We start from the raw sequence: 13,647 nt of genomic DNA, 5'->3' as shown, positions 1-13,647 counted from the left end.
CTTTAGGGATGTAGCCATGCCTGGGTTTTAGAACGACTTTAGAGTCGTTGGGCCCAAATTCATGGCATGCAGGGCTTACAGAGAGGGCCTGCAGGTTGCCAACGCGTTTGACCGATGCTAGTGCTAGTAGCAGAGCGGTTTTAAGCGTTAAGGGCCGGAGGTCAGCTGACCGCAGCGGTTCAAAAGGAGGACCTTTGAGGGCTGCAAGGACCGTGGAAAGGTCCCATGTGGGAACGGTGAGTGGTCTAGGGGGATTCAGCTGCCTAGCACCTCTCAAGAAACGCACAATAAGGCTGTTTCTACCCACTGTCTGACCAGCGATGGGAGCGTGGAACGCTCCGATGGCTGCTACGTAAACCTTGAGCGTGGAGGAGGTGAGACCTCCGTCCAGCCGCTCTTGGAGGAAAGACAGTATCTGAGATATGTCACTCTCCACAGTGTCAACGTTGCGTGCTGAGCACCAGTCAACGAAGGCCGACCACTTCTGGGCATAGAGGCACCTGGTAGACGGAGCTCTAGCCTGAGAGATGGTGTGTAGAATGTTCCTGGGGAGGCTTATCGGCTCCCATTGAGGGACCAGAGGTGCAGAGCCCACAGTTCTGGCTGGGGGTGCCAGATTGTCCTGTTCGCCTGAGAGAGGAGGTCCCGTCTCTGGGGAATTGGCCATGGGGCTTCCGTGGAAAGCCTGAACAGCTCTGAAGACCAGATTTGGGTTCTCCAGAGTGGGGCCACCAGGAGGACTCTATGTCTGTCTTCCCTGATTCGTCTGATGACGTAAGGAATCATCGAGATTGGGGGAAAGGCATAAAGGAGGAGCCTGGGCCAGTCGTGGGCCAGCGCATCCATCTCCCTTGAGAAGAAAGTTGGGCAGTGAGAGTTGTCTTCTGAGGTGAAGAGGTCGACCTCTGCCTTCCCGAAGATCTCCCATATCTTTTGTACCGTCTGGGGATGGAGCATCCACTCGTCTGAGGGGACGTTGCTCCGAGATAGCATATCTGCTCCCAGGTTCGATTTTCCAGGTATGTGCGTCGCTCTTAGCGACCGCATCCTGGATGCTGCCCATTCAAGGAGGCGCTTTGTCAGGGCACAAAGGCGACTGGACGACAGGCCTCCCTGGCGATTTATATAAGACACTACCGTCATGCTGTCCGATTGGACTAAGACGTGGTGCCCTTCCAGGAACTCTTGGAACGAGATGAGGGCTCGTTCCACTGCCAGCATCTCGAGGCAGTTGATGTGCAGATGGCTCTGCTTGTGAGACCACGAGCCGAAGGCTGGCCTGCCCTTGAATACAGTGCCCCAACCTGTGTTGGAGGCGTCCGTCGAGAGCACCTTCCTTCTGGACACCGCCTGTAGGGGAACACCATGTTCGAACCAACTGGGGTCCATCCAAGGTTTTAGGGCCGTGATGCAGGCCTGATTGACCTTGACTTAAAAGCGACCATGCTGCCAAGCGTAGGGTTGGAACCCTGAGTTTCAGCCAGTATTGCAGAGGCCGCATCTGGAGGAGGCCGAGCTGCAGTTCCAGGGAGGTGGAAGCCATCTGCCCTAACATCCTCTGGAAAAACCTCAGAGGGTAACCTGGTTGTTCCTGGCAGATGCCGTGAGCTTCTGAATCGTCAGAGTGCGCTCTGGTGAGACTACAGCCCTCATTTGGACTGAGCCGAAAACTGCGCCCAGGAACGTGATACGTTGGCTGGGGAGCAGCGAGCTCTTGGCAAAGTTGACCCTGAGTCCCAGGCACTGGAGGTGGCTGAGGAGCACGGATCTGTAGTGTTCTAGCTCAGTATGAGACTGGGCCAGTATGAGCCAGTCATCGAGATTCAGAACTCGGATTCCCATCTGTCTCAGAAGGAGAAGCGGCGAGTCCATGCACTTCGTAAAAGTGCGGGGAGCTAGGGACAGCCCGAAGGGAAGGACTGTGTATTGATAAGCCACACTCTCGAAAGTGAATCTCAAGAATCGCCTGTGACGGGGGGCTATCTGGATATGATAGTAGGCGTCTTTCAGATCCAGCGAGAAGAACCAGTCCTCGGGACGTATCTGTGCGAGGATCTGTTTCAACGTAAACATTCTGAACTTCCGTCTCATGAGGTAGCGGTTCAGAAGTCTGAGGTCTAAGATGGGTCTGAGACCGCCATCTTTCTTGGGGACAATGAAGTAGCGGCTGTAGAAGCCAGACTCGCTCTCTGCGGGGGGAACGATTTCTATGGCTCCCTTCTTTAACAGAGACATCACTTCTGCACGGAGGACATGTGCGTCGTCCGGTTTGACCAAAGTGGGAAGCACGCCACTGAAGTGTGGGGGTCTTCGGGTGAACTGCAGTGAGTAGCCGTGAGTTATGGTCCCCATGACCCACTTTGACACACCGGGGATGGCTTGCCAGGCCTCGGCCCATGTGGCAAGGGGCTGGATAGCGTCTGGTGACAGACCGCTGTGCAGGGGTCTTTGCACTGATGTTAAGGGAAGAGGAAATTTGCTCTCTTTTTGACAATTTAAAAATGTTGAGTTCGCCATAAGAACGGCATTTTGCATGGGCGCATCCACTCACTGCAGTTAGGTCAGCCGGAACCGGGAACACTTCCTATAACACCAGATGTACTCGTTACATCAGAAAAAGAATGGCATCTACGCTAATATTAGTCTTTCTGTTTATCCCGAGGTTTACCGTAGTCAACCGGATCCGGGCCGTATCCAGCTGAGACCAAGGACCTGCGCCTTGACACGACCACAACGCAGCCCTGAAGTATCAGCAGAGATCGAGTCGACTTGTGAAGACATCATCAACACGACAGCCAGTGCCACAGTTCCTCAACAAACCGACCATACCGGCGTGATGAATACGATCCTCAATTGGACACGACCACAACGCAGCCCTGAAGTATCAGCAGAGATCGAGTTGACTAGATCATCCACTGTGAAGGCCTCATCGGCACGACAGCCAGTAGCACAGTTCCTCAACAAACCGTCCATACCGGCGTGATGAATACGATCCTCCACTGGATGGAACTGAAATAAATACTTTGAATGTTGCGATCCTATCAGATTTATGATAGCAACCTGATTCGTAACAAAGCACTGTTCGCCAGAGGAGAACTGTCCCCCCGACTAAGCCTGGTTTCTCCCAAGGTTTTTTTTTTCTCCATTTTAACACCTATTTGCCACTTGTTTGCCACCTGATGTCACCTGTTGGAGTTTGGGTTCCTTGCCGCTGTCGCCTTTGGCTTGCTTAGTTGGGGACACTTGACATTTGACTTAACATTTGATATTCAACAGTATTCTTGACATTTATTCAACAGTGCTTTGATCTGCCTGCATTGACACTATTCTTGAAGAGCTGCTGTGCAGCAAAAATTATGTACCAGTTATCAATGTAAAGCTGCTTTGATACAATCTGCATTGTAAAAAGGGCTATATAAATAAAGGTGACTTGACTTGACTGTGGGCCCAGGGCGCATAACCCATTGGCCGCGATTCATTCCTTTGAGCCAATAGACGTGCAGTTACACTGCGCTATTGAAAAAAGGCTTCAGCAAGGAGGAAAAAAGGAGCTTTTCCCCATACGCAGTATGAGTGAAAGTATCAAAAGGGAACTAAAGCTAATCTTCCCCTTTTTACTCGAATCATTTAGAAAACAGCTACGGATTGCACTTCCTCAGAAATCTTCCTCTTTTTACATGTTATATAATATTTCGAAAAAAAATCAACTATTTCGTGGAATGGCTTCATTAAACAGTTAAATTTGTAAGAGAACCTGTATTGATTTTTTTTTTCTTTCATGTAAATTGTGAAGCTGACAAAATTTGGTTATTTAACATTCATCTTTGACTGCTGTGTGTTAGTTGCACAGTGTTACCTGGCCCCACCATGAAATTTGACATTGACGCTCCCCACAGTTGCTGCACAGTTGGTCATGCTGACTGTTGGGCGGCCAGTGTCATCACTCATGACAGCAATAGTGGTGCTAATTGCCAGTTCACCCACAGCCAGGTCAAATGAACCACTGTCTTTTCTGTGTACAAAGAAATCAGATATTTAGCATATTACATTCTTTTTTCCTGAATTGAATTCATTTAGCTTGTGCGAATAAGTAATGTGGACACTCTACTTACATGATCCTGAGGTATTTGACTCTCCAATTTCCATGCAGATTGATGTAGGCTTGGCCAATTGAAAGCATGACTCCAGTGTCAGGAACTAAGCCCAATGCTGATTTGGGAAGTCCCAGGTTTACAATCTGCATCCTATGATGTATATAGGTGAATCTTTTACTATATGCCAGAATAACTCCCCCAATCCCCTTCCCCCCATCTTCATGTGAATGCCTTTTCAACCCTTATGTGTCCCTGAAATGTAGAAATGTAAAAAAAAAAAAAAAATGTACAAGGAACAACAGGCTAAAGGCACACAAGGGTAAAAGGCACATTTGATTCTCTTTATTCTCTTTTAAACCACTAGATGAGACAAAAAAAAAAAATTCAGCTTAGCACTTTACTTAACAAGCGATTTTGACAATGCATGTGGAAATTTCCCTGATTCTTTACGTGATTTTGGACAGTAACGCAAAGTTGATAGCTGAGAGCTGTGCTAATTTGATCTAATATTTGGTGTTTTTTTAAAAATGTACATTTATGTAGCAAATGAGAATAAATTAAATTATTCACTATATTTTGGGGCAAAGGTGTTGTTAATGTTTTTCAGTTTTGTTCAAGGTAATTAAAGCAAATTTTTTTTTTTCAATAAAAGGAGAATATGTAAAAGTACGGTATTTCAGGTAAAAAGTGCCCCTGCTGTTGGGGCTAAAGACATGACATGGTTAGATTCAGAAGGTAAATATTATATATTAAGTTCTGTCAGGACCACTATCATCAAAGATGATTGACAGTTAGCATACAGTTTGGACTGGCAGAATGGTTCCGTTCTGGGCAAGAACTCCCTGTGCATCCATGCAGCCTAGCATGGATAAGAGCAGGGAAAGCAGCATAGGGTAAACAGAACAGAACAGAACCAACATAAATGTATTGAAGATATCATTAATGTTGAATAATTTAATGTACAACATAATTCAAGAATTATTCTGATTCGAAGGGGAATAGGAAGGCCAAGTCCTGACTGGACGAGAGGAAGAGCTGGGGATGGAGGAGGGAAACTAGCTCCTGAGCAACGAGATAAGCTTATATGAATGCTGTGCTAGGCCTCGTATTCCTATAGGTAGACGTGGATCAGCTGAAAGTCAGCTGATGCGAGCATGACTGACATGACCTGTCAGAACTAACACTACACTTTATTTCGGTGTCCACCTTAGAGATAATTGTTTTTATTTGTAATGAAACCATCATATTTTAAAATATGATATAAATCATATATATTAAAATATATTTATTGTTACTACTGTAAAGCTATATTAAATTATTGTGGGATCTCATTCAATGCTTTCAGAATCTACTTTTTTAAATAATTTTGTTTCTGTATTTTTTTTTTTTTAAACAAAAAAATGTACATATTTTATAGGTGCTCTAAGTGATCCTGGGTGGATGTAACTTCCTGTTGACGTTCGAAGTGTTGTCAAACAAAACAGAGGCTAGCTAGACCCTCCTCCTCCTCCTCCCCCTCCCCCTCCCCCTCCCCCTCCTCCTCCTCCTCCCCCTCCCCTCCCACAGTCTTTAATGAAATAGCACACTCAGGAGAATCACAACCACATTCAACACATAAACCGACAAAGGACTGAACAGAACAGGGACTATATACACACACATAGTAAATGAGGGAACTAAACAGGAACAGCTGGATAAGGATTAACTGATCAGTAACCATGGAAACTAACAAGAACTCATAAAGACATGACAGGAACTATCTAAACGGAACATAATCGTGACATGTGAAATATATAAATATAATCAAATGGAAACAATATGTTTCATATAATTACTCAGAGGCATTTTGAAGATGTTAACCAAGTTTAACTTTTACAATTACATAGGAACTTATGACCATGAATTAGAAGGGACATTCATCTTACCCTGTAAAACTATATTGGACCTTTCCAATAGGATCCACTTTTTCTGTGCCACTTATATCTGGCACTTTCATACTTCTGAGTTTTTGCTGGATTGAGGTAATTCCAATCTGTCGACCTGCATTCAAAACAAAGACATTGAGAAACTGTGCCTCATAGTTAGTGTCCTGAGATTTGGTTTAAGTAGCTACCTGGTTAATTCAAGTTTAGCGCAAGCAAATTCTTTTCTCTTTTTTTTTTTTTTTTTTCCAAAGTTCATAGCCATTGTAATCCGTTCCCATAGGAAAGAACAATCATAAGTGAGATCTCTTTAACATCTCAAATGTTTCTCCTAGACAAAATGAAGTTTCTTTAACATCAAATGGAGACTTTTGCTTGAGTCTCCTACTTCTCACACTTGTCTCCTGAGACAAAAACCCTAACAGTCTCACAATGGTCTCCTTTAAAGTTTTAGAAGAGATCTCAACAACATCACACACTGTGCTCATATTTTCTACTTACCTAGAGACTCTGGTGGTCTCACATTTGTCTCCGCTAAAGATTCAGAAGAGACCTCAACAACATCACACACTATGCTCAGATTTTTCTACTTACCTAGAGACTCTGGTGGTCTCACATTTATCATCTGTCTCTATGACAGTTCGAAATCTTGCTGTTCTCATTGATTCCACTCTTTCATTTAATGATCACATTGGTAAAGTGGTAAAGACAGCTTTTTTCCACCTACGTATTATCTCTCGTATTCGATCCTCTCTTAGTCAGCAGGATGCGGAAACCGTAATACATGCCTTTATATACCGTGATACATACACTGAGAATACTGGGAAAAAGTGTCCAAGTCCAATACTCATACAGGTACCAACTGATTAATAAACATTTATAAACATTAAAAAAAAAAAAAAATGAAGTAGGGTGAACTAGAAAACAAAAAACAAAACATGAACAAATAATTAATAAATGATTTATAAAGATGTATAAATAGAAGTCTACATACTCACCGCAACAAACAAAGACCAAATGTCTGACCTTTACAGACTGTGGTTAATGTGTTAACATGAATAGTATGTGAAGTGCTAATACTTTATTCAAAACTTTTGTAAATGTAAAAAAGTGCATTAGGTACAATATGAATATGAATTGAAGTTTAATGATATGTCCCCAGAGTGTGTATGTGAAGTTTTAGCTCAAAATACCCCACAGATCATTTTTATAGCATGTTAAATTTGTCACTTTTTGAGTGTGAGCAAAAATGCTCCATTTTTGTGTGTCCCTTTAAATGCAAATGAGCTGCTGATTACAAGAAGAGGGCGGAGTTTCAAGAGCTCATGAATCGTGTTGTGCTGGGTACACACCACAAGATCGGGCTGATTTTGGGCCTATTTCTCCCCTTCTGACAATCCTAGGTAATGTCCTGATTATCTTGATGGTTCTACAGATTTTCCTGTGGTGTGAGGTGTGTTAAGAGTGACTGAATCTGCTCAGGAGAACGTCGGAGGCGCCACGATCACGAATCGTAAATATTCAACATGTTGAATATTTATGATCAGAAATCCTGATGTGTGGTGGGAACCCCAAGGACAAACGTGCACATGCTCTGGAGATTATCATGTCGGACAAAATGGTGAATTCGGCATTCTGACTGGTTAGATCGCTTGTCAATCAAACTCCTGGCAAAGGGTCAACTGAGTCTCACGCTCACACATAAGTTTGATTGACAAGCGATCTAACCAGTCAGAACGCAGAATCTGCCATTTAGTCCGACAAAGCAGTCAGGAGTTAGAAGATTAACCTCGTAGACTTAAACTTGAAAAATGATGTGTATTGACGTCTTTCCACGTTTGAAACAACATTCCTTCTCATGTTCATTCATGTTTATTTGATGCTATAAATTAACTAGTAGGAAGAGATGATCGGTTCACGAGCCGCTTGAGCTGAGGCGCTACAGCGATATGTCACACACATTAAAGAGTCACAAAACTATTGTTCGAATTTCTTAAAAAACTATACAATTTGAAAGCTGGGACTTTGTTTAATATCATAAGTAACCTGCTCTGTCTTGTCTGTCGACGTGTTGTCAGCAGTGTTAATTTCATTGACGAATAATTTGTCAATTTTCGTCAACAACATTTTTTCACGGACGAAAACGAGACGATGACTAAATAAAAATCCATTTTGAATGACTAAAACTATGACTAAAATCTACTCAAATTTTCGTCAACGAATAAAAATGAGACAAAAATGATAAAGAGGGATGATTTGGGAAGATATCCAGTCAGGACTGCTGTCCTGTGTGAAAGATGCGCACAATAACTTGCGGTTCTAACCTCGGGAAAAGCGGCGTTGTTGCGCACTCTACAGGCTCGTCCAGCAGCACTTCAGACTGCTTCATAATTAATGAATAGCGCTGTCAAAATTAACACTGGTTGTCAGTGTCCTCTATGCTCCGCGATGTATTTTTCACTCTGTGTGGCGTCACAACGCCATAGCTTGTCAGGCAAAGCAACAGTAACTAAGGGGGGCGAGTCTTTGCGAAGGTTCAATTTCCATAGGAATGAACCGAAAACACATGCTCTTCTCTGCTCGTTGCGCACCAGTGGACATGCACCGTCATGGTGAGTGTCCACTACAGCGTCAAAACTCCACTTAGTGCCGCTGGCAACATTATAACACCTCCGCTTTGGGGTGTGTCTGTAGTGAGTGTTTAATCTAGGCTTTTTTTTTTTTTTTTCAAAGCACAGACAATATAATCATCAGAGATGCATGCGATTACATTTGTAAATAGGCAAGCTTTGTTTCCAAATGCCCCAAGTAAAGATATCCTGTCAATGTTGTAAACTTTGATAAACCCGGCCAGTAGGTCCGCCACTGTACCCGTGGAGAACGTTATGCTGCCTGTAACATCATTCAGTATGACCTGCATTGTTCAGACTGTCCAGGAGCTCAGTGATGCCCTGGTGCAGATCTGGGAGGAAATATCCCAGGACACCATCCGTCGTCTCATTAGGAGTATGCCCCGACGTTGTCAGGCATGCATACAAGCACGTGGGGGCCATACAAACTACTGAGTACCATTTTGAGTTGAGCTGCAATTAAATCTAAGCAAAATGGACTAGCCTGCTGCATAATTTTCACTTTGATTTTCGGGGTGTCTTTGAATTCAGTCCTCTGTAGGTTGATAATTTTCATTTCCATCAAACGATGTGGCATCCTTTCGTTCCTAACACATTACACAGTCCATATCAGTAGATATCCAGCATATTTTGCCGTTTATTTTATTCGTTTTAAAAGTGTTCCTTTAATTTTTTTGAGCAATGTATATATAATGTCCACTGTGTAAACAATATGATTTACACACAATCCAGCACTACCAGCATATTTTTAAATGCTCAAGACAGACGTCACTACCTAAACCTCACAGAGATTGTGATCCCACGGTGTTGGTGGGATTGTAGTCTAAACATCCAGTTTTGTTTTAAGGGATTAAATGGAAAGGACAAACCACATTGCTTATTATATTTCAAAAGAGATCCATGCAAGACTGCAACTAGATCTCCTGCTGTGATGTAACAATCAAACGACAGTAAACATTAGAAAGAAAACGTTCAGGTAATCTTAAATACTGAAAGCACTCTTTGTTTATTGCTTGTAATATGTTTCGTTGCTCCTCTTTATTATTTGCTAATTGCTTGTATGTTTTGAAGTTATATTTAAAATACTTAACATACAATTGTTTTCATTTTTCAATTTGTAATTATTTAAAAAAGTAGGACTACTTATAATTACTTATATAAGGATATGTAAATGTAAGGATTTTAAGGTTAAGTCGGTAAACGAATTAATAAAAAAAAAAAAAAAAGTAGATCAAGAATCATTTTGGAATCGGATCGTGACTCCCGGAATCGGAACGGATCGTGAGGTGACTAAAGATTCTCACCCGTAGATTTAACACACTCGCTACAGACACACCCCAAAGTAAAGGAGTTTTAGTGTCATCAGCAGCACTGAGCAGAGTTTTGCTGCAGTGGACATGCACCGTAAGACAAGATGATGACTAGATGAAAAAAAGACGAGACTAAAATGGAATTACAAAAAATATAAACTTTACCAAAATCTCTTTGTTTTCGTCAAATAGAAAGGAGACAAAATATTACATTCTGTTTTTTAAAAGCTTCTATGAGTTTTCTCGCATGCGGTTGCCAGATGTCAAAATTTTAAGTCAAGTCACCTTTATTTATTTAGCGCTTTTTACAATGCAGATTGTGTAAAAGCAGCTTTACCAGGAAAATTATTTTGGCTGCACAGCAGCTCTAGAAGAAAATGGTGTCATTGTCCAGCTCAAGTTCAGTATTGATTCAATGTGATGTAAAAATTATTAGTTATTAATTTAGTTCATTTATCTATACATCAGCTCTGGAGAAAACAGTGATGTCATCATCCAACTCAGTTCAATTCACATAGAATGGTGTCCAATCAAAAACACTGTTGAATGTCAGGTTGAATGTCAACTAAGCAATCCTGAGGCAACAGCGGCAAGGAACTCAAACTCCATCAGGTGACAAAAATCGAGAAAACAAAACCTTGGGAGAAACCAGGCTCAGTTGGGGGCCAGTTCTCCTCTGGCCAACAACGAACAGTGCATGATTATGTTTCAGGCAGCGTTACGGGTCATAAATCAGATTGGGATCGGAACAGTCAAAATATTTAATCCAGTTCCATCTGGTTGAAGATCGGATTCATCACGCCGGTATGGAAATGGTTTAGTGTCGGATGGAGTGGTGTAAAGCATGCTGCCACTGGACTCTGGAGACTTAAATCCCCCAATCAGAGCTTTTCTGTTAAAAAGATACATTTTCTGGTGGTTTACTTTATATGTTGTTTAATAGTAATTCCAATAATTCCAAATTACATTAATGTTTTTCTATTAAAACATTTCACCATTTTAATTTTTTGAGAGAACTTTCTTGTTTTACCAGTTTTCTTAATGTAGAAAGTTGTTCATTTATTTGATAAATAACCTATAATAAATCAGGAAACAAGATGAGGTAAAATAAACCATGTGTATGAGTTGACATTCTCTTGATTTGTGCTTAGGTAAAAGTGCAATAATTCTGATGAAATGTAAAAGTACATTTCTCAAATGACAATAATTGTTTATTATAATTGAGCAAAATAATTTTGATTATCAATATATGCCGTATGACAAAAATGTGACTAAGTTTTCATTGACTAAAACTAGACTAAAATTCCCAGGCATTTAGTCTAAACAAAAACAGGACAAGGTTGACTAAATATGATAAAAAATAAAATGTTCATTTGACACAGTACAGTGTTTCACCAAAGCTTTTTTAAACCAATTTAGTAAGATTTTTCCCATAGTATCATACTAAGACTTTCTTTTAAAAAATTCAAAAGAGTTACAAGCAGTCTAGTTTCGATCACTTACCATACTCAAGTGCCTTCTGAGTTAGTCTGACTTCAACTCCTGCATTGTTGCTTGTAGACACTAAGACCAGGTTTACAAGAACCAAAAGACACCAAAGGAACATCATTTTCAATCTAGCCTATAAGAGACACACATCATGAGCATAAGAATAGGTGTTTTTAACTGTCAGAATAGGTGACCGATTTAATCGGCTCCAGGCTAATGCAGTTGTTTCTATTTTAAACACAGTGACATTTAGTACAAAAGTACTAATTACATCAGCTCCTGTCCTGTGTAGCAAATTCTGCACTTCAAAAAGCAACAATCAGCTTTTGGTTTTGTGCATACAATTTTTTATTGCAACATCTACTTGGTAAACTTGATATTAGCAAATAAGTTGATTATTAAAAAAGGTTCTTTTTAAAATAATTTACTACACAATATTATCTGTGTATTTATCAATGCCTTTATATATACGGTTTGTTTGAGAACTAATCTACAGTATGACATACTTAGTTGCTAGTCTGACCAGTTAAACAGATTTTTCCCAAGTGAAAATAAACATCCTCTTTCATTTTAACACAGCTTCCCAAAGCTCAGTTTAACAAGTTCTCTAATCTCTCTTAGTTCTCAAATGCACAATGTTCTACATGAAGAATGACATGGTGAGAAAAGTGTGGCCTAAATTTGTACTTTTTGATTTAAATGTTTCACTCAAGGCTTATGCTTGAAATAAGTAGGTGTGTACAAACTGATCCATTGGTAGTGTACATGCATACATTTTTTTTAACCTTTAAAAAAAAAAAAAACACTGTTTTTGCTGGAGAATGAGGAAATGGTTGAGACAAGCAATGTCTTGATTTGTTATGTTGCCCTGAAAGATACCTTTGTCCTACAGTCAGATGAAGCCACATGACTGTGAACAAGCTGATGTTATGCTTATATTGAATTAAGGAGAGCTAGAATTAAATGCAGATAAGAGGAGTCACTTTGCAGGAATGTGTCATGTGACTTGGGTTTATTTCCTGCTGTTACTAAATTTTGACATTTTACAACCATATTTTGTATATCAGACTGGACCATATGAGTAACACAATATACAATATATTCACAAAATGAATATTGTTAACATAGATTACCACTACGTTACAAACCAAGGACAGTCGATATAACAATCTACTGTAATCTATACAATAATCTACTCATGAACCACAATATTTCTCTTGTGCAGAACCATACCACTAAAGAAAAAGAATTTTGAATATAATCTGTAGAATACACTTAGCATTATCATTCAATGTACACATACAGTACAGATTAGATCTGAACAGATTAGGGAAATAAATATATTTCACACATAAATTGACCTCATGTAGGCTGGTGTTGTTCAGATATAATGTATATACGTATATATATATATATATATATGTATATATATATATATATATATATATATATATATATATATATATATGTGTGTGTGTGTGTGTGTGTGTGCGCACTGTACCTTAAACATAGTGAAGTGCTATATGGCTGGTCTCTTCCTGTCCAGATGTATGAACTGTCTGATCCCTGGCTAGTAGCAGCGCTGAGTGGAACTGAAAGAGAGACATTTCACCACTAATTCACAGCAACAGGAAGAGATTGTCAAATTCTTGTCAAATTCACTTACACAGCAGCATGCTCTAGCGTCCATACACAACCTGAGCAGACAAACCATTCAGCAATGAGCAGTAATATTTAGAAATTGTGGTTTGTGAAATTTGTATTCTTATTTCCCCAGTGAGTTAGAACCACAATAGTATCATTAAAGAAGAGGAATGTAAAATGAAAGAAGGGGAAAGTAAAATGCTTTACTTTAAAATGTTGATGTCCAAAATGTACAGTGCAAGATACTGCACTAGATAGTGATTTGCTGTTGATGTCAAATGCCGTGTGTCCAACCAAATTATGGTATTTTAACACAAAATGTTCTTTAACTAATGTGTCTAATACTAAACTTGTGACACTGCCTCAGAGTAGAACATATATACACCCATTTTAATACCAACCAAAGAATATTATTGTTACATGGACACTTTTTATTTACTCATTATATATGGAAAATTATTTATGCACATGTAAATAGGCATTGAAAAAAAAACTAATTTTACTCAATTTTAAAATAGAAATAGGTCACTATTTGTATATGTTAAAAGAAATTAGAAAT

At 40.2% G+C, this 13,647-nt stretch overlaps 1 protein-coding gene across 1 annotated transcript in view; it reads right to left on the bottom strand.

The window, feature by feature from the left end:
* Positions 1-13,054, bottom strand: part of LOC125255523 (bactericidal permeability-increasing protein-like) — a 47,763-nt gene extending 34,709 nt beyond the window's left edge. The window contains exons 1-5 of the mRNA XM_048170839.1: positions 12,946-13,054; positions 11,460-11,577; positions 6,020-6,134; positions 4,113-4,244; positions 3,857-4,012 (exon numbers count right to left, since the gene is read on the bottom strand). Of these exons, the coding sequence (XP_048026796.1) occupies positions 3,857-4,012; positions 4,113-4,244; positions 6,020-6,134; positions 11,460-11,577; positions 12,946-12,954 (530 nt within the window). The 5' untranslated portion in view covers positions 12,955-13,054. The remainder of the gene's footprint in view (positions 1-3,856; positions 4,013-4,112; positions 4,245-6,019; positions 6,135-11,459; positions 11,578-12,945) is intronic.
* Positions 13,055-13,647: the final 593 nt, after the last annotated feature.

This window comes from Megalobrama amblycephala, linkage group LG20 (genome assembly GCF_018812025.1).
Source record: "Megalobrama amblycephala isolate DHTTF-2021 linkage group LG20, ASM1881202v1, whole genome shotgun sequence".
Taxonomy (NCBI): Eukaryota; Metazoa; Chordata; class Actinopteri; order Cypriniformes; family Xenocyprididae; genus Megalobrama; species Megalobrama amblycephala.
Note: the sequence above shows the minus strand (reverse complement) of the source record. Positions and strands in the feature narration are given on the sequence as shown.